General features: G+C 49.5%; 1 protein-coding gene across 1 annotated transcript in view; it reads left to right on the top strand.

Annotated features, from left to right (window-relative positions):
- The window catches only part of NUDCD3 (NudC domain containing 3), a 61,960-nt gene that overhangs the window by 16,831 nt on the left and 24,750 nt on the right, over nt 1-20,379 (top strand). Inside the window, exon 3 of the mRNA XM_073324770.1 lies at nt 18,817-18,949. Coding sequence (XP_073180871.1) covers nt 18,817-18,949 — 133 coding nt within the window. The remainder of the gene's footprint in view (nt 1-18,816; nt 18,950-20,379) is intronic.

Here is a 20,379-nt window from a genome sequence, read left to right as displayed (position 1 = left end):
TGCTATCCTTGACCTAAATTTCCCAGCAGCAGTGAAACCCACTGACAACCAGTTGGAGTTTTCCTGCGAACTGGCGGTGACATTTTAACTAGTTTAATGTCAGTAAAGTTGACTCTCTGCTGAACAATCCATAAATAACTTGAAATCAAAGCCGAAGGGTGGAAGACCACCTGAAGAGAGCGAGAGAGAGTGTTTCAAAAGAAAATATCTGACCAACAGAATTTGTTGGGGGAGAAGAGGAAAGCTCCTGGCACGTGGAGGAAAAATCTCTCTCCTGAATCTTTGCAGTAGCTAAGAACCCTGCAAGGAAAAATGTGAATTGGGGTCTCCAGCCCTTCAGAGGGCCCAGTGGCTGTTGACCAGAGCTGACAGACACCGTGTGCACGCCTGTAGATACAAACCTACTATGGGTATGGTTGATTGCCCCAGGATAGTTGCTGGTTTCATAAGGCTGCGCCTGCACCAGCAAACATTGTAGCTGTAATTCCCCACAGGTGTGCAACTTCACTAGCAACTGTTAGTGTGACCAGGCTCTGGCTTAGTTGTAGCATAGAGGGGACTCTGGTGTCTTACCATAGGGTCATTTAACCTTACTTACATAATATATAGTAGAACATGCCTAACTACTGCTCACATTGCAGCTTCCATCATGGCTACCGCTGTGGTGATGAGCTATGGCTTCGAAGCTTGCTGGCCTACTATACAAGGTCTAGCAGGATGGTGGCCACTCAGGGCTTGATCCAAGAAGAGGCAGTGAAATGATCACAGCAGCACAGTTAAGCCGGTGAGAGTTGAGCTGTGAAGTGGGGAAGCGATTGGTGTTTGGGCTGTTTAACACTTTGTTGTTTCAGACATTTCTAGGCGTTTTGCGTGAAGGAGGCCTTTGCGAAACACTCCACACTTCTTCAGGGGAGGTGTTAAGAGCTCAGATAAGCATCTCTTGTGCCTCCCAGTAGTTCTCCAACTGAACTAGGGAAGATCAGACTTTACGCTCCTGATATTTTGATGCTTTTAAAAAAAGGGGGAAATCCTTTCCGGGCCTTCTGTCCAGTGTCAAGAAGCACAAAGGGCCCACGCCCCGTATTTTCAAAACCCCTTTGCAGCTCACCGTTAAAACCTCATCTTTCCAGGAGGCTACACTTTGTCTATTTTGTGTTTAACCGTTTTAGCTCCCCCTGGTGGACAGTAGGCTCAGGACAGCAGCCCTGAAGTGAAGCATCTGATGAAGTGAGCTGTAGCTCACGAAAGCTCATGCTCAAATAAATTGGTTAGTCTCTAAGGTGCCACAAGTCCTCCTTTTCTTTTTGCGAATACAGACTAACACGGCTGTTACTCTGAAACCAGCCCTGTTCTGAAATTCAGTTTGCAGAGGCCTCATGTTGGGTTCTGGGAAGTGGGCGGGCGCAAGCCCCCCACTGCTAAAGGACCCTCCCCCAGCCTGTGGGGAGGATCCACAAGGTCCAGGAACTCTTCCTGTTCAGTACTGGTTTCTAGGAAGGGCCCTAGCTGACCTTTAGCCGTCTGCCCTTGAGCCACGGGCAGGCAAGGTCTGTGGGGAGAACGGTCCGAAAGTAGCCAGTTTCTTCTCTCCTGAAGGGTGTATTTTAGCACTGCTAGCATTGCAGATGGCTTCCTCCTTCCAAGGCGACTCACTCTCTCCCTGGAGAGGCAGGAGAACAGTTTGCCTGGTTAACAATTATTTGCTTAAAGGGGCTCTTTAGGTAGCTCCACCGGCAGCTGAACAAATCCTTTCTGTAGAAGAGAGCAAAGCTGGTATCTAGAAAGTAAAGCCTCTTGGTGAGAGTTAAGGGGATTTCCAGTTGCGGAGGTGACTTGCGTGTGGAAGTGAGCTGAGTGGCTTGAACAGCGACAGATCAGCTACCTCTGTGCTGGGATCTCCTGGTACAAGGCTGCATTCAGAACAGTGTTTCCCAAATGATGGATCCCAACTCCCAACCGGCCCGTCGCTCCCATGTGCTTCCTTCCCCTGGGTGGCAGGCGGCCGTGTGGGGAGTGGGGTCTGAGTGGCAGCAGTGCGGGACAGAGACAGGCTGCTGCCTGCTCACCCGCTAGCTCTGGCTGCCTGGATCCTGCTGTCACCCCCCTTGGGCAGCATGCAGCAGAGTCAGAGGTGGATTAGGGATTTGTGGGGCCCTGGCAAGAGCAAGGGGGAGGCCCTCCCCAACCCTTCCACCTGCATTCCCCCCCACCCCCACCCCCGGCACTCCTGCCAGGGAAATTGGGTCGGGATATGGGGCCTTGCCCTGCTCTGCCCGCCTGGCATTCCTGCTGGGGAGTGGGGAAGCCCCCGAGCCTGCTCCCCGGCAGGAGTGCTGGGTGGGTGGGGCAGGGCAAGCTCCCAACCCCCCTCCCTGGCAGGAGCTCTGGGCGGGTTGGGGTGCAGGAAAGGGGGAGTAGAGGAAATGGTAGGTCCCCAAACAGCTAGAGTGCCTTACTAAGAAGGTTGGGAACCCCTGCTCTGGAGCACAGAGCTGGCCAGTCAGTTCAGGTAAGGGGTTGCTTTGGGGTTTATAGTCCCAAGAGTGGTTTTGCCAAGTTTTTAGAAGTATTTCCTTTGGGACAGAAATCAGACTTCTTGTTGAAAACACCACCTTTCCTGAGCTCAATGAGTGGCATGCAAAGGCATCGCAAGGGGCAGAGACTAGGAAAGCCTGACTCAGAATCCCTCCTGTGCATGCTGCCCCCTTACATCTGCTGTTCTTGGGAGCCTTTAGCCCATCCCCTAGCAGTTCGACTTGCTTCCTAGAGGGCAGGTTTCAGCTGACCTAGCAGCCCGGGGAAGGTGAGGCTGCAGAGTTGGTCTCTGTCTGTTGGAGGGCGTGCGAGAAGCACGATGCAAAGGATCCTTGCATCTGCATCCACCTATGCCCTGCTGGGTTCTGTCACTACCTCTCCCTGAGTTAATTCCAGTCAGGTAACTTGTGTTCAGTAGATCGTCTAGCCTTATTAGTACTTAGGGAGCTTGGGCTGTTTGTGTTTCTGCATCACTCAGCAGAGGTAGTCCAGGGCCTTTAGAAAAGCTTCTCAGTACAAACACTTGTTCGGAAAGATGCTGCAAAGGAGAAGTGCCGAAATGCCAGAGCATGGCTGAGCATAACAAGCTCCAGTGTCTGCCTGAAAAGAAAACCATCAGACTCATTGACATTTACAGAGAGGCCGCTGGATGTGCCAGCTCTGTGATGGTTGGCTGGCATCTGGAATCGGCACTGGTAAGCGTCTGACTTGCCGGCCAATAGTTGGCTGCCACCTCCGCAGGTCAGGCCAGGGCCAGGGCCAGGGCCAGAGTGGAGGGAGTGTTTGCATTCAGAAGAGGGCTGCTGGGGAGGATCAAATTGGATCATCCAGGAGCTTTATAAATAACAGGGCTGTTCTCCTGCCATTTAAAAACTGCAACATCATTTAGTTATAGTAACAGCTCAATTCCCTGACAGCCCCTAGCTAATGGGAGCAGAGCAATGTTATTTGCAAAGGCTTTAAACGAGCTGATTTTATTTAATGCTCCCGTAATCCATTGCCTGGGTTTACTGCCTTTTACACTCAGTTGGCTGCCAAGTGCCTTGCTTGAGCCAGGTGATGATGGCTATCAAAAGATGCTCGAGTCCAACTGGCATCAGCTAGCATCTGAGGAGGACAATGGCACAAGGGGTTACGCAGCATTAGCTCATTGGGCTGAGGTGGTGCCTTCATGTGTAAGAATTATTAGACTGGTGCCTTGCCTCAATCTTCCCTTCTGTGACTCGAAATAGTGGGAGTAGCTAGCCAGAGCATCTTTTTGCTGTGCTGGGGCTTTGTCGTGGGGAGGCGTCAGCCCTGGTGAAAAGCCACTGGTGCAAGGAGAGTGGTTGACTGTGTTTCCAAATGCTGGTCGAGACAAGTGCTAGCTGGCACGACCAATGGCTGCTGAGGCCGGGCCGGCAGTTATCAGATGAAAACAGGCCCTCACCCTAAACATGACAGAATGGCAAGCCCAGCTCGTTGCACGGGTTCTCTAGCCCTGGCGCGATGCACAGAACCTCAGGAAGTACAATTATCCAGCGCTCGATGCACTCCAGGTCTGCTGCCTGCCAAAATGCTCATGTGCCAGCTGAAGCATCTCCTCTAAAATCTGCCACCTCCTCCCTGATTCATCCCCTTGTTGTCACAATTCAGTGTTTGTGAACTCACAATTAATTACTTTGATGGACGCCTCTTGCTCTAGGCCGCTGTCAGGGAGAAGCGGCCTTTATCTGAATGTTTAATCGTTGAAATAAATGCTGGTCTGTTTGCGCATAGTGCATCTCTCAAGGATGCCGCAAGTGTGGTATTCCTATGTGGTTAAGGCATATGGATGCATCACACTCCTCTTCCTACTAGCTCCTTATTTCAGTGTCGTCTAATGAAATTGTTTTGTGTTTAGAAAGGTTTTTGAGCTTGAGAAAAGCTTCACTTGTCAAAAAGGGCACAGTCGAGTGCTTAGAGAACAGGACTAGCATCCCCCCTGCCTCAGCCACACACTTGTTGTGTGACCTGGGGCAGTACCCTTCACCTCTCTCTGGGTATGTCTACACTACCAAATTAGGTCGAATTTATCGTTCTTTTAGAAATCGTTTTTATATATTCGATTTTGTATGTCCCCACGCAAAATGCTCTAAGTGCATTAACTCGGCAGAGTGCTTCCACAGTACCGAGGCTAGTGTCGACTTCCGGAGTGTTGTGGGTAGCTATCCCACAGTTCCCGCAGTCTCCGCCGCCCATTGGAAGTCTGGGTTGAGATCCCAATGCCTAATGGGGCAAAAACATTGTCGCAGGTGGTTCTGGATATGTGAAGTCAGGCCCTCCCTCCGTGAAAGCAAGGGCAGACAATCGTTTCGCGCCTTTTTGCCTGGGTTACCCGTGCAGGCGCCATACCGCGGCAAGCATGGAGCCCGCTCAGCTCACCGTCACCGTACGTCTCCTGGGTGCTGGCAGATGCAGTACTACACAGCAGCAGCAACCCATTGCCTTGTGGCAGCAGACGGTGCAATAGGCCTGATAACCATCGTCATCATGTCCTAGGTGCTCTTAGCTGCCTCGATGAGGTCGGTCAGGAGCGCCTGGGCAGACGTGGGCACAGGGACATAAATAGGAGTGACTCGACCAGGTCATTCTCTTTAGTCCTGCTAGCAGTTGTATTGCACCGTCTGCTGCCAGCCTAAGATGTAAAAGATAGATGGAGTGGATCAAAACAAGAAATAGACCAGATTTGTTTTGTATTCATTTGTTCCCCCCTCCCTCTCTCCCTCCTTCCATGAAATCAATGGCTGACAATCGTTTCAGTGAGGTCTGTCGGGGCACCTTGAAAAGTTTAATGGGGATTCAGTCCTGCCTGGAATACCAGGGGGAGGGATAGCTCAGTGGGTTGAGCATTGGCCTGCTAAACCCAGGGTTTTGAGTTCAATCCTTGAGGGGGCCATTCTGTGTGACAGTTGTTTTTGTTTCTCTTTGATGTAAAGCCACCCCCTTTGTTGATTTTAATTCCCTGTAAGCCAACCCTGTAAGCCATGTAGTCAGTCGCCCCTCCCTCCGTCAGAGCAACGGCAGACAATCGTTCCGCGCCTTTTTTCTGTGCAGACACCATACCACAGCAAGCATGGAGCCCGCTCAGATCACTTTGGCAATTATGAGCACATTAAACACCACACGCATTATCCAGCAGTATATGCAGCACCAGAACCTGTCAAAGCGAAACCGGGCGAGTAGGCAACGTCAGTGCGGTGACGAGGACATGGACATGGACACAGACTTCTCTCAAAGCACGGGCCCTGGCACTGTGGACATCATGGTGCTAATGGGGCAGGTTCATGCCATGGAACATCAATTCTGGGCCCGGGAAACAAGCACAGACTGGTGGGACCGCATAATGTTGCAGGTCTGGGACGATTCCCAGTGGCTGCGAAACTTTCGCATGCGTAAGGGCACTTTCATGGAACTTTGTGACTTGCTTTCCCCTGCCCTGAAGCGCCAGAATACCAAGATGAGAGCAGCCCTCACAGTTGAGAAGCCAGTGGGAATAGCCCTGTGGAAGTTTGCAACACCAGACAGCTACCGGTCAGTTGGGAATCAATTTGGAGTCGGCAAATCTACTGTGCAGGCTGCTGTGATGCAAGTAGCCAACGCAATCAAAGATCTGCTGATATCAAGGGTAGTGAGTCTGGGAAATGTGCAGGTCATAGTGGATGGCTTTGCCGCAATGGGATTCCCTAACTGTGGTGGGGCGATAGACGGAACCCATATCCCTATCTAGGCACCGGAGCACCAAGCCAGCGAGTACATAAACCGCAAGAGGTACTTTTCAGTAGTGCTGCAAGCTCTGGTGGATCACAAGGGACATTTCACCAACATCAACGTGGGATGGCCGGGAAAGGTACATGACGTTCGCATCTTCAGGAACTCTGGTTTGTTTCAAAAGCTGCAGGAAGGGACTTTCTTCCCAGACCAGAAAATAACCATTGGGGATGTTGAAATGCCTATAGTTATCCTTGGGGACCCAGCCTACCCCTTAATGCCATGGCTCATGAAGCCGTACACAGGCAGCCTGGACAGTGGTCAGGAGCTGTTCAACTACAGGCTGAGCAAGTGCAGAATGGTGGTAGAATGTGCATTTGGACGTTTAAAAGCGCGCTGGCGCAGTTTACTGACTCGCTTAGACCTCAGCGAAACCAGTATTCCCATTGTTATTACTGCTTGCTGTGTGCTCCACAATATCTGTGAGAGTAAGGGGGAGACGTTTATGGCAGGGTGGGAGGTTGAGGCAAATCGCCTGGCTGCTGGGTACATGCAGCCAGACACCAGGGCGGTTAGAAGAGCACAGGAGGGCGCAGTGCGCATCAGAGAAGCTTTGAAAACCAGTTTCATGACTGGCCAGGCTATGGTGTGAAAGTTCTGTTTGTTTCTCCTTGATTAACCCCCCCCTCCTCCCCTTGGTTCACTCTACTTCCCTGTAAGCTAACCACCCTCCCTTCCCCCCTTCGATCACCTTTTGCAGAGGCAATAAAGTCATTGTTGCTTCACATTTGTGCATTCTATATTAATTCATCACACAAATAGGGGGATAACTGCCAAGGTAGCCTGGGAGGGTTGGGGACAAGGGCACGCTGCACTTAAAAACTTTAAAACTTATTGAATGCCAGCCAGCCTTTTTTTTTTTTGGGCAATCCTCTGTGGCGGAGTAGCTGGGTGGCCGGAGGCCCCCCCACCGCGTTCTTGGGCATCTGGGTGAGGAGGCTATGGAATTTGGGGAGGAGGGCGGTTGTTTACACAGGGGCTGTAGCGGCGGTCTGTGCTCCAGCTGCCTTTCCTGCAGCTCAACCATACGCTGGAGCATATTAGTTTGATCCTCCAGCACTGAATCCTGCCTCCTGTCATCACACTGTCGCCACCTATCATCTTCAGCCCTCTCTTAAGCCCACCACTTCTCCTCGTGTTCATGTTGTGCTTTCCTGCACTCTGACATTGTCTGCCTCCACGCATTCGTCTGTGCTCTGTCAGTGTGGGAGGACAGCATGAGGTCAGAGAACATTTCATCATGACTGCTTTTTTTTTTTTTTTTCACCTTCTATTCTTCGCTAGCCTCTGGGAAGGAGAAGATACTGTGATCCTTGAAACACATGCAGCTGGTGGAGGAAAAGAAAAGGGACAGTGGTATTTAAAAAGACACATTTTATAGAACAATGGGTACACTCTTTTATGGTAAACCTTGCTGTTAACATTATATACATAGCACATTTGCTTTTGTTACAAGGTCACATTTTGCCTCCCCCTACCGCGTGGCTACAGCGGGGAACATTTCTGTTCAGCCACAGGCAAACAGCCCAGCAAGAATGGGCACCTCTGAATGTCCCCTTAAGTAAAGCACCCTATTTCAACCAGGTGACCAAGAATGATATCCCTCTCCTGAGGATAACACAGAGAGAGAAAGAACGGATGTTGTTTGAATGCCAGCAAACATACACTGCAATGCTTTGTTCTGCAGTGATTCCCGACTACGTGCTACTGGCCTGGCGTGGTAAAATGTCCTACCATGGTGGACGGAATAAGGCTGCCCTCCCCAGAAACCTTTTGCAAAGGCTTTGGGAGTACATCCAGGAGAGCTTTATGGAGATGTCCCTGGAGGATTTCCGCTCCATCCCCAGACATGTTAACACACTTTTCCAGTAGCTGTACCGGCCGCGAATGCCAGGGCAAATTAATCATTAAACACGCATGCTTTTAAACCATGTATACTGTTTAGAAAGGTACACTCACCAGAGGTCCCTCCTCTGCCTGGTGGGTCCGGAAGGCAGCCTTGGGTGGGTTCGGGTGGTACTGACTCCAGGTCCAGGGTGAGAAACGGTTCCTGGCTGTCGGGAAAACTGGTTTCTCCACTTGCTTGCTGTGAGCTATCTTCAACCTCCTCCTCCTCATCATCTTCCTCGTCCCCAAAACCTGCTTCCGTGTTGCCTCCCACTCCATTGACGGAGTCAAAGCACCCCCTAAAATGGCATGCAGCTCATCATAGAAGCGGCATGTTTGGGCTCTGACCCAGAGCGGCCGTTTGCCTCTCTGGTTTTCTGGTAGGCTTGCCTCAGCTCCTTAAGTTTCACGTGGCACTGCTTCGGGTGCCTGTTATGGCCTCTGTCCTTCATGCCCTGGGAGATTTTTACAAATGTTTTGGCATTTCGAAAACTGGAACGGAGTTCTGATAGCACGGATTCCTTTCCCCATACAGTGATCAGATCCCGTACCTCCCATTCGGTCCATGCTGGAGTTCTTTTGCGATTCTGGGACTCCATCATGGTCACCTCTGCTGATGAGCTCTGCATTCACCTGCAGCTCGCCATGCTGGCCAAACAGGAAATAAAATTCAAAAGTTCATGGGCCTTTTCCTGTCTACCTGGCCAGTGCATCTGAGTTGAGAGTGCTGTCCAGAGCGGTCACAGTGGAGCACTCTGGGATAGCTCCTGGAGGCCAACACCGTCAAATTGCATCCACACTACCCCAAATTCGACCCGGCAAGGCCGATTTCAGTGCTAATCCCCTTGTCGGGGATGGAGTAAGGAAATCGATTTTAAGAGCCCTTTAAGTCGAAAAAAAAGGGTTTCGCCATGTGGACGGGTGCAGGGTTAAATCGAGTGAACACTGCTAAATTCGACCTCAACTCCTGGTGTAGACCAGGCATCTGTTTCCTTATCTGTACAATCGGGATAGTCCCATATCATGGTGAAGCTTAATTCTGTGACTGAAAAGCAGGATGAGGACCTGTTATGAAACTTACTGTTGACAGCAAAGTGTTCATAGGGTGTGAAAATTGTAATGCCCCCTGAAAGGACTCAACAGATTTTTCTCAGCGTTTCCCACCTCGTGACTAAGAACAATCAGAAATGTCATCGGCAGAGGAAATGGTTGGAGAAAGGCAAATGACCAAACATAGTGTAAGCTAGAATTGGTTGATCAAGAGTAAATGCACTTAATGTTGACGATAAACCAGTGATCTCATCTAAGCTCAGGCTCTTTTGGCCTTTTCTCTATTACCTCTGCTAGGAAATTTCCTCACCCGTCACAGGAGAGGCAGAAAAGCCACAATCCCGATGGCCTTTTCTTGGCCGACACAGGTATGGTTCTTGACCCTCCAGAGGGTAGCGGAACTGACCTGATCGGGGCTGTCCATGTTGTGATGAAGCGGGACTGTTCTTAATGTTTCCTCTGAATATTGTTGGGGGTGCCTCAGTTTCCCCTATGCAGTTCTTAAGTATCTAGGGGGTGGGATAAGGGTGTGTGATTGTTGCAGAGCCCTAGAGGGCAGGTGTGTGCAGGGGTCTGGACACAGAGAATGGCCGACACCCTGTTTCCTGGCAACTGATGGCCTGGGCCCTTCCCCCCTGCAAGGTGAGAGCTAAAGGGTTGGAGAACAAAGGAATCAATTCTCCTGGCCTGGAAAAGGGACAAAGCCCAGAGGAGGAGGGGCTGGAGAGCGTTTCAGTTTGGGGCCGGCTGTGGACATGGAGTGAAGTGCAGACGGGGTTGTCTGCCTCACTGCCCCCCAAAATGGACCCGGCTGAGGGTCCTGTTCTCTGCACCTACAAGCTCTGTTTTAGACCATGTTCCTATCGTCTGATAAACCTCTGTTTTACTGACTGGCTAAGAGTCCCGTCTGACTGCGGAGTTGTGGAGCTGGGCCCTCTGGCTTCCCCAGGACCCTGCCTGAGCGGACTCACTGTGGGAAGCACGTGGAGGGGCAAGGATGCTGAATGCTCCGAGGTCAACCCCAGGAAGGTGGATCCATGTTAGCTGCTTGCCCTGAAGACAGTCTGCTCACAGAAAGGAGAGTTCCCCAGAGTCCTGACTGGCTTCATAGGGAGCAGTTCTAGAGCATCGCCCGGGGACTCCATGACACATGTCTTAGCAGACCGAACGAGAGCATCTTTCTCCATCCCAGCGTGGTGTCCCTGTCAGGTTGACTCCTGAGAGGGTAGAGAGTGAGAAGTCTGGTGTTTTTGAGCAGGTGTCCCAAGTCTGCCAGGAGGGGTCCAAACTGAGATTTTAAAGTTACCTTCCTTTGAGCTATCTGACGCCTTTCCATTAAAGAAACCCCTTACCTTTCACTTCCTAGCACCTGTCGCTGTTCTCTTATTTATGTTCTGTGTAGTCAGTTGAGGTTAGATATTAGGAAAAACTTTTTAACTCTGATAATTAAGCACTGGCACTGGTTACCAAGGGATGTTGTGGAATCCCTGTCAGTGAAGGTTTTTAAGTACAGGTTAGATGAACACCCGCAGGGACAGTCTTGGTATAATTAATCCTGTCTTGTTGTGAGGGGGTGGACTAGATGACCTGCTGGAAAGCGTCCAGCGGAGGATAACAAAAATGATTAGGGGACTGGAACACATGACTCATGAGGAGAGGCTGAGGGAACTGGGATTGTTTAGTCTGCGGAAGAGAAGAATGAGGGGGGATTTGATAGCTGCTTTCAGCTACCTGAAAGGGGGTTCCAAAGAGGATGGATCTAGACTGTTCTCAGTGGTAGCAGATGAGAGAACAAGGAGCAATGGTCTCAAGTTGCAGTGGGGGAGGATTAGGTTGGATATTAGGAAAAACTTTTTCACTAGGAGGGTGGTGAAGCACTGGAATGGGTTACCTAGGGAGGTGGTGGAATCTCCTTCCTTAGAGGTTTTTAAGGTCAGACTTGACAAAGCCCTGGCTGGGATGATTTAGTTGGGGATTGGTCCTGCTTTGAGCAGGGGGTGGGACTAGATGACCTCCTGAGGTCCCTTCCAACCCTGATATTCTATGATTGATTGTATAATTTCATCGAGCCATTCCTGGAGCTTTTGTCTCCAAGAGTGGGGGATCTGTTGAGATGGGAGTCTATAGAGAAGAAAATTCCTTCTCTGTGATTGTTGTGGGATGAGTTCCCACTCCTTACAGAGTTGAGGGTTCTGAAATCTTTGCATTCCCTCACTTTCTATGTGTGACAGTAACATCACTATCTGCTCTAGGAGGACCTGCTGTGCTTGCATTCCACAGCACGGATTAGGACCAAGCTTGCCCTTTGAGCCTGGAATTCCTGTCTAAGGCCTGGGCAGAGTCTGGACTCTACTTTGACTAGATCTCTAGAGCAGTGGTTCTCAACCAGGAGTACACGTTCATCTCTGAGCACCACCAGAGGTTCCGGGGGTACATCAACTCATCTAGATACTTTTACGGAGCCTATTTTACAACAGGCTACATAAAAAGCACTAACGAAGTCACTACAAACTCAAATTTCATACAATGACTTGTTTATACTGCTCAATATATCATACACTGAAATGTAAGTACAGTATTTATAATTTTATAATTATATGGTAACAATGAGAAAGTAAACAATTTTTCAGTAATAGGTGGCTGGGACACTTACAAAATCAGACATAAAAATACAAAAGTAAGTCGTTTTTAAGTGAGGTGAAACTTGGGAGTACACAAGACAAAGCAGACTCCTGAAAGGGGTACAGTAGTCTGGAAAGGTTGAGAGCCACTAGTCTAAAGAACAAGAATTACAGGTTAGTAACAGGTTTCAGAGTAACAGCCGTGTTAGTCTGTCTTTGCAAAAAGAAAAGGAGTACTTGTGGCACCTTAGAGACTGCTGCTGAGCTTTCGTGAGCTGCAGCTCCAATGAAGTGAGCTGCAGCTCACGAAAGCTCATGCTCAAATAAATTGGTTAGTCTCTAAGGTGCCACAAGTACTCCTTCTCTTTAGGTAAGTAACAGTCTCCTCCCTTCTTTCCTTCAGTGGCCAGCACTTGCAGTTGGATGGTCATTTGACCCCCAGGCAGCTGCAGGTCTTTATCTCTTTTGGGAGTGGGTCTAGGCATTGGTATTAATGACCGCATAGCTGTGTGTTGCAGTCCATAGGAACAAAAAACAGATTTGCTGCTTCTCGGCGGTGCATTGTTAAAGGTTTCACCTCCCCCAAAATGACACATTGCGAGCAAAAATAGAGCAAGACAGAACACACAGACCCACCCACACCATCCCCACCACCAGGCAGCCAAGTGCAATCAATACCAAACCTTTTATTTTAAAGCTGATGCTTTTTCACCCTCCCTCTACTCAACCCCACCACCATCTGTTGCCAGCCGTTGCTAGCGTTCCTGTGCCCTAGTACACTGACCAGCACAGCAGGTGGTGGTAGTCATTGACAGTCTTCTGCCTACAGACCAACTGCAGATGTTCCTGAGCTGGCTCCATGAATACCCTGTCCCCTGGGAGATGATCAGTGGGAGGGGCTGTTGTTTTTGCTGTGTGATGTCAGGAAAGGCTCTCTCTCTGGAGGTGCAGCTGGTGCTACTTGGTGGCCCTATTGAAGCAAGACTAGCAGCATGTTTGACCATCTTTCCATGAGCACGTCTAAGCCTCAGCATGGCAGGAGGCAACAATGGAAGGAGGTGCCTTAAGAGTCCTCTCTGCCCTGCTCACTTTGAAACGATGCCATCCCAGTATTTCTGAGGAGGGGATCAGCTGTTTTCTAGTTTATCTTCCCACTCCAGCTAAGAAGCTCTAGCCAGTTACCTTATGCTGTGAACACAAAGGATTAAGTAAGCCAAGCTGGGCCAGACCAGGGCAGTGTTTGGATGGGAGGCCTCTGTGGGAAACCCAGGTAGCTGCAGGAAATGGTGTTGGTGAATCCGTGAACGGTGCCATTTCTTCTGGGTCAGTACTGAACCTAGTACCCTCCTGTGGTGTTAGCAGGAGGAGCTGTGCTCAAAAGTGAGGTCCCGACCACTTCTTTAAAGAGCCTGTGTTACCGCTGCACAAGGTTAGGGTGTTAACCCAACTGCATTGGTAAGTTTCCACTTACATAGTTCCATCCTGCCTCTCTAAATCACCCATTTTTAATGTTCTGTCCCAAATTCTGTGCACTGTTGCTGTGTCTTGAGAGACAACTGCCCTACTCCACCCCAGAAGTGGGTTGACAGATTTCTTACATGCATTTTGAAGCTGAAAGATTCTGTGGAAAGACAAAGCATTACCTAGCTTGGAGAAGTAATTAGGAAGAACATCTGGGGAGGGTTAGATGGGAGCAGGGGAAGGAAATGGAGATAATGCAAAGAATGGCCAACTGTAGCATCGCGGTTATGAGTCTCTCTAGGAGGCAGCAGGGCTTGGTGGCATGTTCGCAGGAATGGGAGGGGCTTTGGGCAAGTCACGCTGCCTCAGTTTCCCCATCTGTAAATAGTGGGTAATACTGGTTTATTTCCCAGGGCTGTTGTGAGGCCTAACTCATGGCTGGGCTGCGAAAATGTGCTCCAGCCAGCCCTAGGTGAGCACTAAGTGTCAAGATGACGTCCTTCCTCTGGGCCTTTTGGCTCCAGCCCAGTAGCTGCATTTTGATGAGCTGCAGCTTGTTTGCCCAGTTTTCCCAGCAGAGACGCACTGATGTCAATCTGGGAGTGCAACAGCCTGTTCTCTCCAGGCCTCGCAAGCCCTTGTTAAGACTGACCTTTGCCGCAGGAGGGTGACCTCTGAGCACTCTCCTTTTCATCTGCCTTGCAAAGTGGCTGCTGTCTCCCCAACTCCAATTAGAAATGCAGAACAGCCCTTTAAAAAGCCAACCGCCTTGTCATGCAGGTTGGGGTGCAGAAACAGAACGTGCTAAGTGGAAAGAGAAATGGAGCAGCTGGAGGTTTCCTTGAGGAAAGTCATTCTGAAGCCCCTGTTTGTAGATTAAAATGAGATGCGAGCTTTAAGTGACCCAGGAGAGGCCTGTAAACTCTCTTACAATACAGTCATGAATAGCTATCCCCCAGCTTCAGTTTGTGAAATAAAAATCCCAGCCTGCCTTTTGGTAGTCGGTAGGAAGCCCCAGACATTGATCCAGTAATTCTCCTGTTGTCCCATCTTTCTGATGTGTCACCCTCATTGGTGTATGTTATTTAAATGACACTAATACCATTGTGTTGTTTTATGAGCTACTTGAGTCCCCAAGTAGATATGCTGAGAGGCTGAAGAGGGAAAGCTGGCTAGAATGAAACAGGACTGTGGTCCAATTGCTTACACAGCCATATGGAATTAATGTGAAGAAGGGGTGCCTCCTTTCGCTTTTTTCTGATGGATAACGGAGACCTGGAATGTTTGTTTGCTTTCCTGCTTTTATTTTAGAAATATCAGGCACATCGAATTGTCTCTTTCCTGTTTTTGTGGGATGACTCTGTGAAGATCCTACTCTGAGCAGGGGGTTGGACTAGATGACCTCCTGAGGTCCCTTCCAACCCTGATATTCTATGACCAGAGAACTGGAACAGCAGCTTTCTCAGCCCTTAGTGAGAGTGGAGGTGTTGCATGTTTCACAGAGAGCTTTTTCTCCCAGCTGTTTGTTAGGGGTTTGAGTTAAATAGGCACTAACCAAAAAGACCCTCTCCAAATTTGAAATTTCATGACCCTTTCTCAATAGGTCTTGTAATGTCCTCATTCCACTGGCTCTCCAGTCCTCCCAGGAGCCCTTCAGCAAAGCCAGATAAATTGAGACCTCATTATTTCTGCTGGAAACAAGCAAGCAGAACCCCTCCTTTTTTTTTTAAACCCCCTCCCCCACCCCTTTCCCCGGGCTGTCTTTATACTTCAGAGGGCCAAATGCGATTCCTGCCCTTTATAAAAAAGCATTGAGAATGGAGGGATTGATTTGGGTAATGCAAAGCCTGACTCTGGATATGGGGGATCACCCCACAGGTTGGTGACTTATTACAAAAGGGATTTGTTTGATTAATAACCACTGTTGTTTTCAGTAACCCTTATGCAGCACACTAGATCTCTTCCCTCAGGAGTGGGTGAGAAACATGGGTCTCTCTATAGACCTGAGATACTTCTATAGCCACCCATTGACATAGTATCTGAGCCCGTCATGATCTTTAACGCAGATGGAGACCTGAGGTCCAGAGAGGCTAAGTGACTTGCCCACGGTCTTACAGGAAGTCTGTGGCAGAGCAGGGGAATTGAACCTGGCTCTCCAACAGCGCAAGCTAACATCCTAACCACCTGATCATCCTTCCTCTCCCCATGAAGCATGTGGGGGTGTGGTGTAACCATAAAGTGCTTTTTCAGACCGTTCTATTGAGGCATTCTGCTTGCATGGCAACATGACCGTCCAGAGTCGCGTCTGTAGCAATAGCTGCTGCTGACATCAGGACCCTGAGTTGGAAGTGATCTTGTTTTATTCAAGCTGTGCAGGTATCTGAAGAGATCACGTGGCTTGGAAATCATTAGCCAGTTTGCCCTCCCGAGATGACGCTGCGGTCGTGGGCGAGGGTGTTGTGGGGCGTCTGAAATCTTCCCCTGCGCGTTCGTTTTCTATTTGTCCCCCAGTGCTTTTGGTTCCTGAAATCTGTGGGTGGTTTTGGAAGCTGGCAGCTAGAACCAACCAGCAAGAACACTGGTTCTCTGCTGCCATGCCAACCCCGTCTCCGTGGAAACGGAGGCCCAATGGGCGAACACCAGGCAAATCAAACTTTGTCAAAGTGTTTCAATACCCTCCTTAAATCTCTGCGCTGGTCCATTTCCACAGGGACAGGACATAGCAGCTAGCCGCTGAGCTTGCAGAGCTCAGACACTTCAGCTGCTGCCTTGTGGGTCTGGTGCTCTCGTTTGTTAATTTCAGCAAGCAGTTTCCAAATCACCTGCCAAAAAAGGTGCTTTAATAAGGCTGGTGAAATCTTGTATTTTACCCCTTTAACTCTCTATTTAAAAAAACCCAAACCCCTAATTTAATTAAAATCTGTGTGTCTTATATAATCTTCAGCATGCAGTTCTGCTGGAAGCCACCCACACTTGGTTGGTTGAAGGCCTAGCAGTGCGTGGGTGCGTGCATGGGGGATAGGTCCCTTGGGTGGGCCGTCTTGCGGGCCTGTTACATTACCTGTTACATAACTCACTGCAGCCCATGTTTATATTAATCAGGATCGAAGACTAGGTACATGTCAAAACATTTTAAAATATCTCAGACTTTTGTTAGCGCTGCAGCTATGTTTAGAAACGATTGTTTAAAAAAAAAAAAAACACACAACCTTCCTGTGAGATTAAAATGAAAGCGGTTTTATTCTGACAGTGATTTACAGGGATGTTTACAAGTTAGGAATCCCATTTCCAGCTGGAAATTCTATGGATTACTGTTATAAATACTCAGTAAGATTCCTATAGCTATGAAAACAATTGGGTTTTTTTCGTTCGCGTGTTCCCCTTATGCACTGGTAACTCCTTTGCGAGGAGTTACTTTCACTGTTTTGTTGGCCAGTTACGTGTCCAGTCTTACGCCTGAGCTGATCTCACCGCTGTGTGGTCAGTCCAGAGCCTGCTCTGCTTTTGCCTGGGGTCGAGGGCTTGTGTGCATACATATTGTGCCCTTCAGACCTTGCAAAAGGGTGTTTACCAGTAATAACAGCTGCAAAACTGAAGCAGAGATGTCAGCCAACAGGCCTGTGCCCAGTGAGGAAGGAGAGGGTGCGTTCAAGCATATTCGGTGCTGCCACTCTTCCCTGCTGGATAGACCCTTGCAAATATCACAGGGGAACAGAAAACGCCTTTTGCAAATCAATATTTTATAAAGGAATTTAGGTAAATAATTGTTTCCACATTGTTTAAAGGGGGCTTATCAGAATCTTGAATTGTTTCAATTGTCAGTGGGAATTTTTTAAATGTACCAGTGTCCATTTAGACAGGTAATGCTGAGCTACAGGTCCGAAAATGCTCCTCTAATGCACCAGTTCTTAAAAAAAACCACCACACAACAAAGCTGTTAGATCAAACTATGACAACTCCTCAAGCGTCTTACTACACAAATCCTGCAATCGTCTCTAAGTTAGAAACCCATCAGAGTCAAGGCAGTTAATGTTTACTTCCTAAACGCGGATTTCCTCAAATGGCAGTTAGCTTTAGGGTTGTTTGAGGTTTTTTTAAGGTGAATGCAAAAGAAAAATAAGACCTGACGGTAGTCCAGATTCTGATTCCGAAGCTCCTGTCTGTCTAACCCAGGCGCGGAGGTGGGTGGAGGGGGGCAGGAAATCAGGTAGAAAAAACCCAGATCCCATTAATTTTAAAAATCCTCTTTCTCCCTCTGTGGAATTCTCCTTCTGGTACTTCCTGGCTCAGCAAAATGATCTTAGAACACAAAACCGCAAATACCAGGTGCCTTTTTTGCAATCTATGGCATTCATTATGTCAGAGTGAAGCATTCTGGGATATCATCACTGAGCCCAGGGATACCAAGAAACAATGTTAAAAAGTGAGTCAAAGCTGGTGCATGGGGTCTCTGGATTCTGGGTGGGTTTCCCTCATTCTTCACTTTTATTTTGCAGTTCCTCTTTGAGTAACACAGAGGAGAAATGTTTAAAGGGGCGAGACTGTCGTCATGTTTCGGGGGAGGGGTTCTAACTGTAGCCTCCATCAGCCACGCATTGGCTATAGCCCACCTTCTCTTTCCAGCTGTCATCGTACTGTCCAATCTGCTTTCTTCTCGCCAGCTACCTCTGTGAGCGCCTCTCTCTGGTCTGGCCAAGGCAGGCAGGTAGGCTGTATGGACATGGTGGCTTCTTCTGTATCACTCCGTCAAGTGGCGGCAGGTCAGGAAGGCTATGCTAAAGGACAGCAGCACGTGTCCACCATTGTCGTGTCTCCCTTGTCGCTGGATTCATCCAGTTTGGCACCTTTTAAGTAGCAAAAGGAAATCTGAATATTCCTTAGAAAACCCCAGTTTGCCTCCGTTCACCAGTTCCTCTCTCCTCATCGGGTTGTCATGTTCCCACGTGTGCTGAGGTCACTGGGTCAGGCTAGACACGCCTTGGCAGGTAATAGTCTTTGTCTGGAGGCTGCGTGGAGGTTGGAGATGGAGGGGCTCAGCACGCCTGGATGCAACTGCATGCTGATCCCTTTGCACGTTTACAGTCATTCCTCCCTAGGCTGGCCACGGGCGTTTCTGACACAAACATGGGTATTAGAGATATTGAGGCTACCTGGGCCATTAATAAGCAGCAAACTGGCAAGGCCGGTGACACCCCTCTCTCTGTACAAGGGGTCCTGGGGCTGGGGAAGGGCCTGTAGGAGCCTGGAGCTGTTTCAAACCTGTTCCTTTAGCAGGTGTCCCCAGCGAAGAGAGATCCCAGGGCATGGGCAGCAGAGTGCCTGTCAAGTCGCTCTTCGGTGCTCCTTGCTCTGCCTCCAGGTAGCCGATTACAGGCACAGCACCCTCCATCTGCCTCGCCCAGCGTGTCCTGGTGTTTCCGACTCTCCGCGTGCCGAGCCACTTGACACCTAGCATCTCGCTCTTTCCCCTCAGGAGGCAGGAGCAGTTCCAGACCAACCCTGACAGTTACAATGGAGCCGTGCGAGAGAACTACACCTGGTCCCAAGACTACAGCGACCTGGAGATTAAAGTGCCAGTCCCCAAGCACATCATGAAAGGCAGGCAGGTAATGAGTGCCAGGGCTATCAGCCAGTGACGAGATCCCCCTCAGCGCCCCAGCCTGTCTGTGTGTTGCTTCTGAGCAGCTCTAACTGCCTGCAAAGTGATGCCGAACGGTGATGGAGCAGGCGTGCGCAGGCTGGGGGCACCCCAAACTTGCTTGATTCCCTTTAAGTGCCATACCTCTGCAGACCCCAGACGCTGCCTAGCTTCTCTGGAGGAATACGTGACATATTTCCTCTTTCTTCTCCACTCCTCCTCACTTGAAACCCAGATGCTGCCTCTGAATGACTCTTCCCTGGCAGGCTACATTATATACACACACACTGAAACCCAGACCTTGCCTCCAAGAGGCTTCCTAAGGAAAGATGGTATCCAAACTGGTGTAAGCAAAGGCCAGGTTGTCCCGCACGAGGTTCCCATTCCTCTCAGGCTGCCCCGTGGGTCACTGCTCTGTAGCTTTATTTTGTGCTGCTGTAAGAGAGCTGCCTGCAGGGTGGATTCAAACAAGTGCAGCTTATATGACTACAGCTGAGGCATGCGGCAGAGTGGCCCGCTTCATTTCACCCCAGGCTGTTTTCCTCAGACTCGCAAGGGTTTTATTGAATGAGGCAGATCCCTTTGAGATAGGATGAGGCAGATCCCTTTGACCATCCGGGCCCCCTCCCCTGTTCTCCCCTGCTCGGTTAGCGCGTGTGGGGAAGCGCGGCCCTTTTTGAATTTGAGTTGATCTGACAATATTGTCGGGTGGATGGAGATTTTTTTTTTTTCCTGGCAGAGACCCATTGGTGAGTGACTCTTCTATTAGCTTGTACCTGCAGGAAAATCTCCAGGTAGCTGGAGCGGCCCTTTCTCCTCCACGTTTCCTGCACTCTCTTCTCTCCCGCTGCCCTATGAGCATCTCATTGCTGGGCTGGACAGTGGGTTTGGGTAGCCAATGTAAATCACACGCCTTTTCGGTTTGTCCCACTCTGTGATCTTATTGGTGGGAGTGGGTTCAGAGAGGGGTGCGCAGACTGGCTGTTCGAGCCAGAGGTTTATTTTTACTTTCGTTGTCCTAGAAGCCTTTAAAGAGGCCCCCATTGACTTTGTATTTTTCCATTTGGGAAATACGTTGTTTTTTTTTTCCTTCCCCTCTGTTTTCAGGGCAGCTGAAATGAGCACAGTCGGTTTTGTTCACCAGCTTCAGCCTACATAGCTCCGTATCCAAAATAGCTTTGTTTGGTGCATCAGCATAATTGACAGTGGCAGCGCAGACCTAGGGAGAATGTGATTAACTGCTGCTGTGGGGCCAGCAGGGGGCACCCAAGACACCCTTTTTCTACAGGGTCTCTAAAATGAACCAGAACCATTTCTTGCTAGGTCTGGGAAAACAAAACCTGCTTCTACCTTGTTTTGCAGTGAGGGGCTTTTCCTCTTTGGGAACAGCCTTCAGGC

Source organism: Lepidochelys kempii, chromosome 26, assembly GCF_965140265.1.
Source record: "Lepidochelys kempii isolate rLepKem1 chromosome 26, rLepKem1.hap2, whole genome shotgun sequence".
Lineage (NCBI taxonomy): Eukaryota > Metazoa > Chordata > Testudines > Cheloniidae > Lepidochelys > Lepidochelys kempii.
This window is presented reverse-complemented; position numbering and strand designations above follow the sequence as displayed.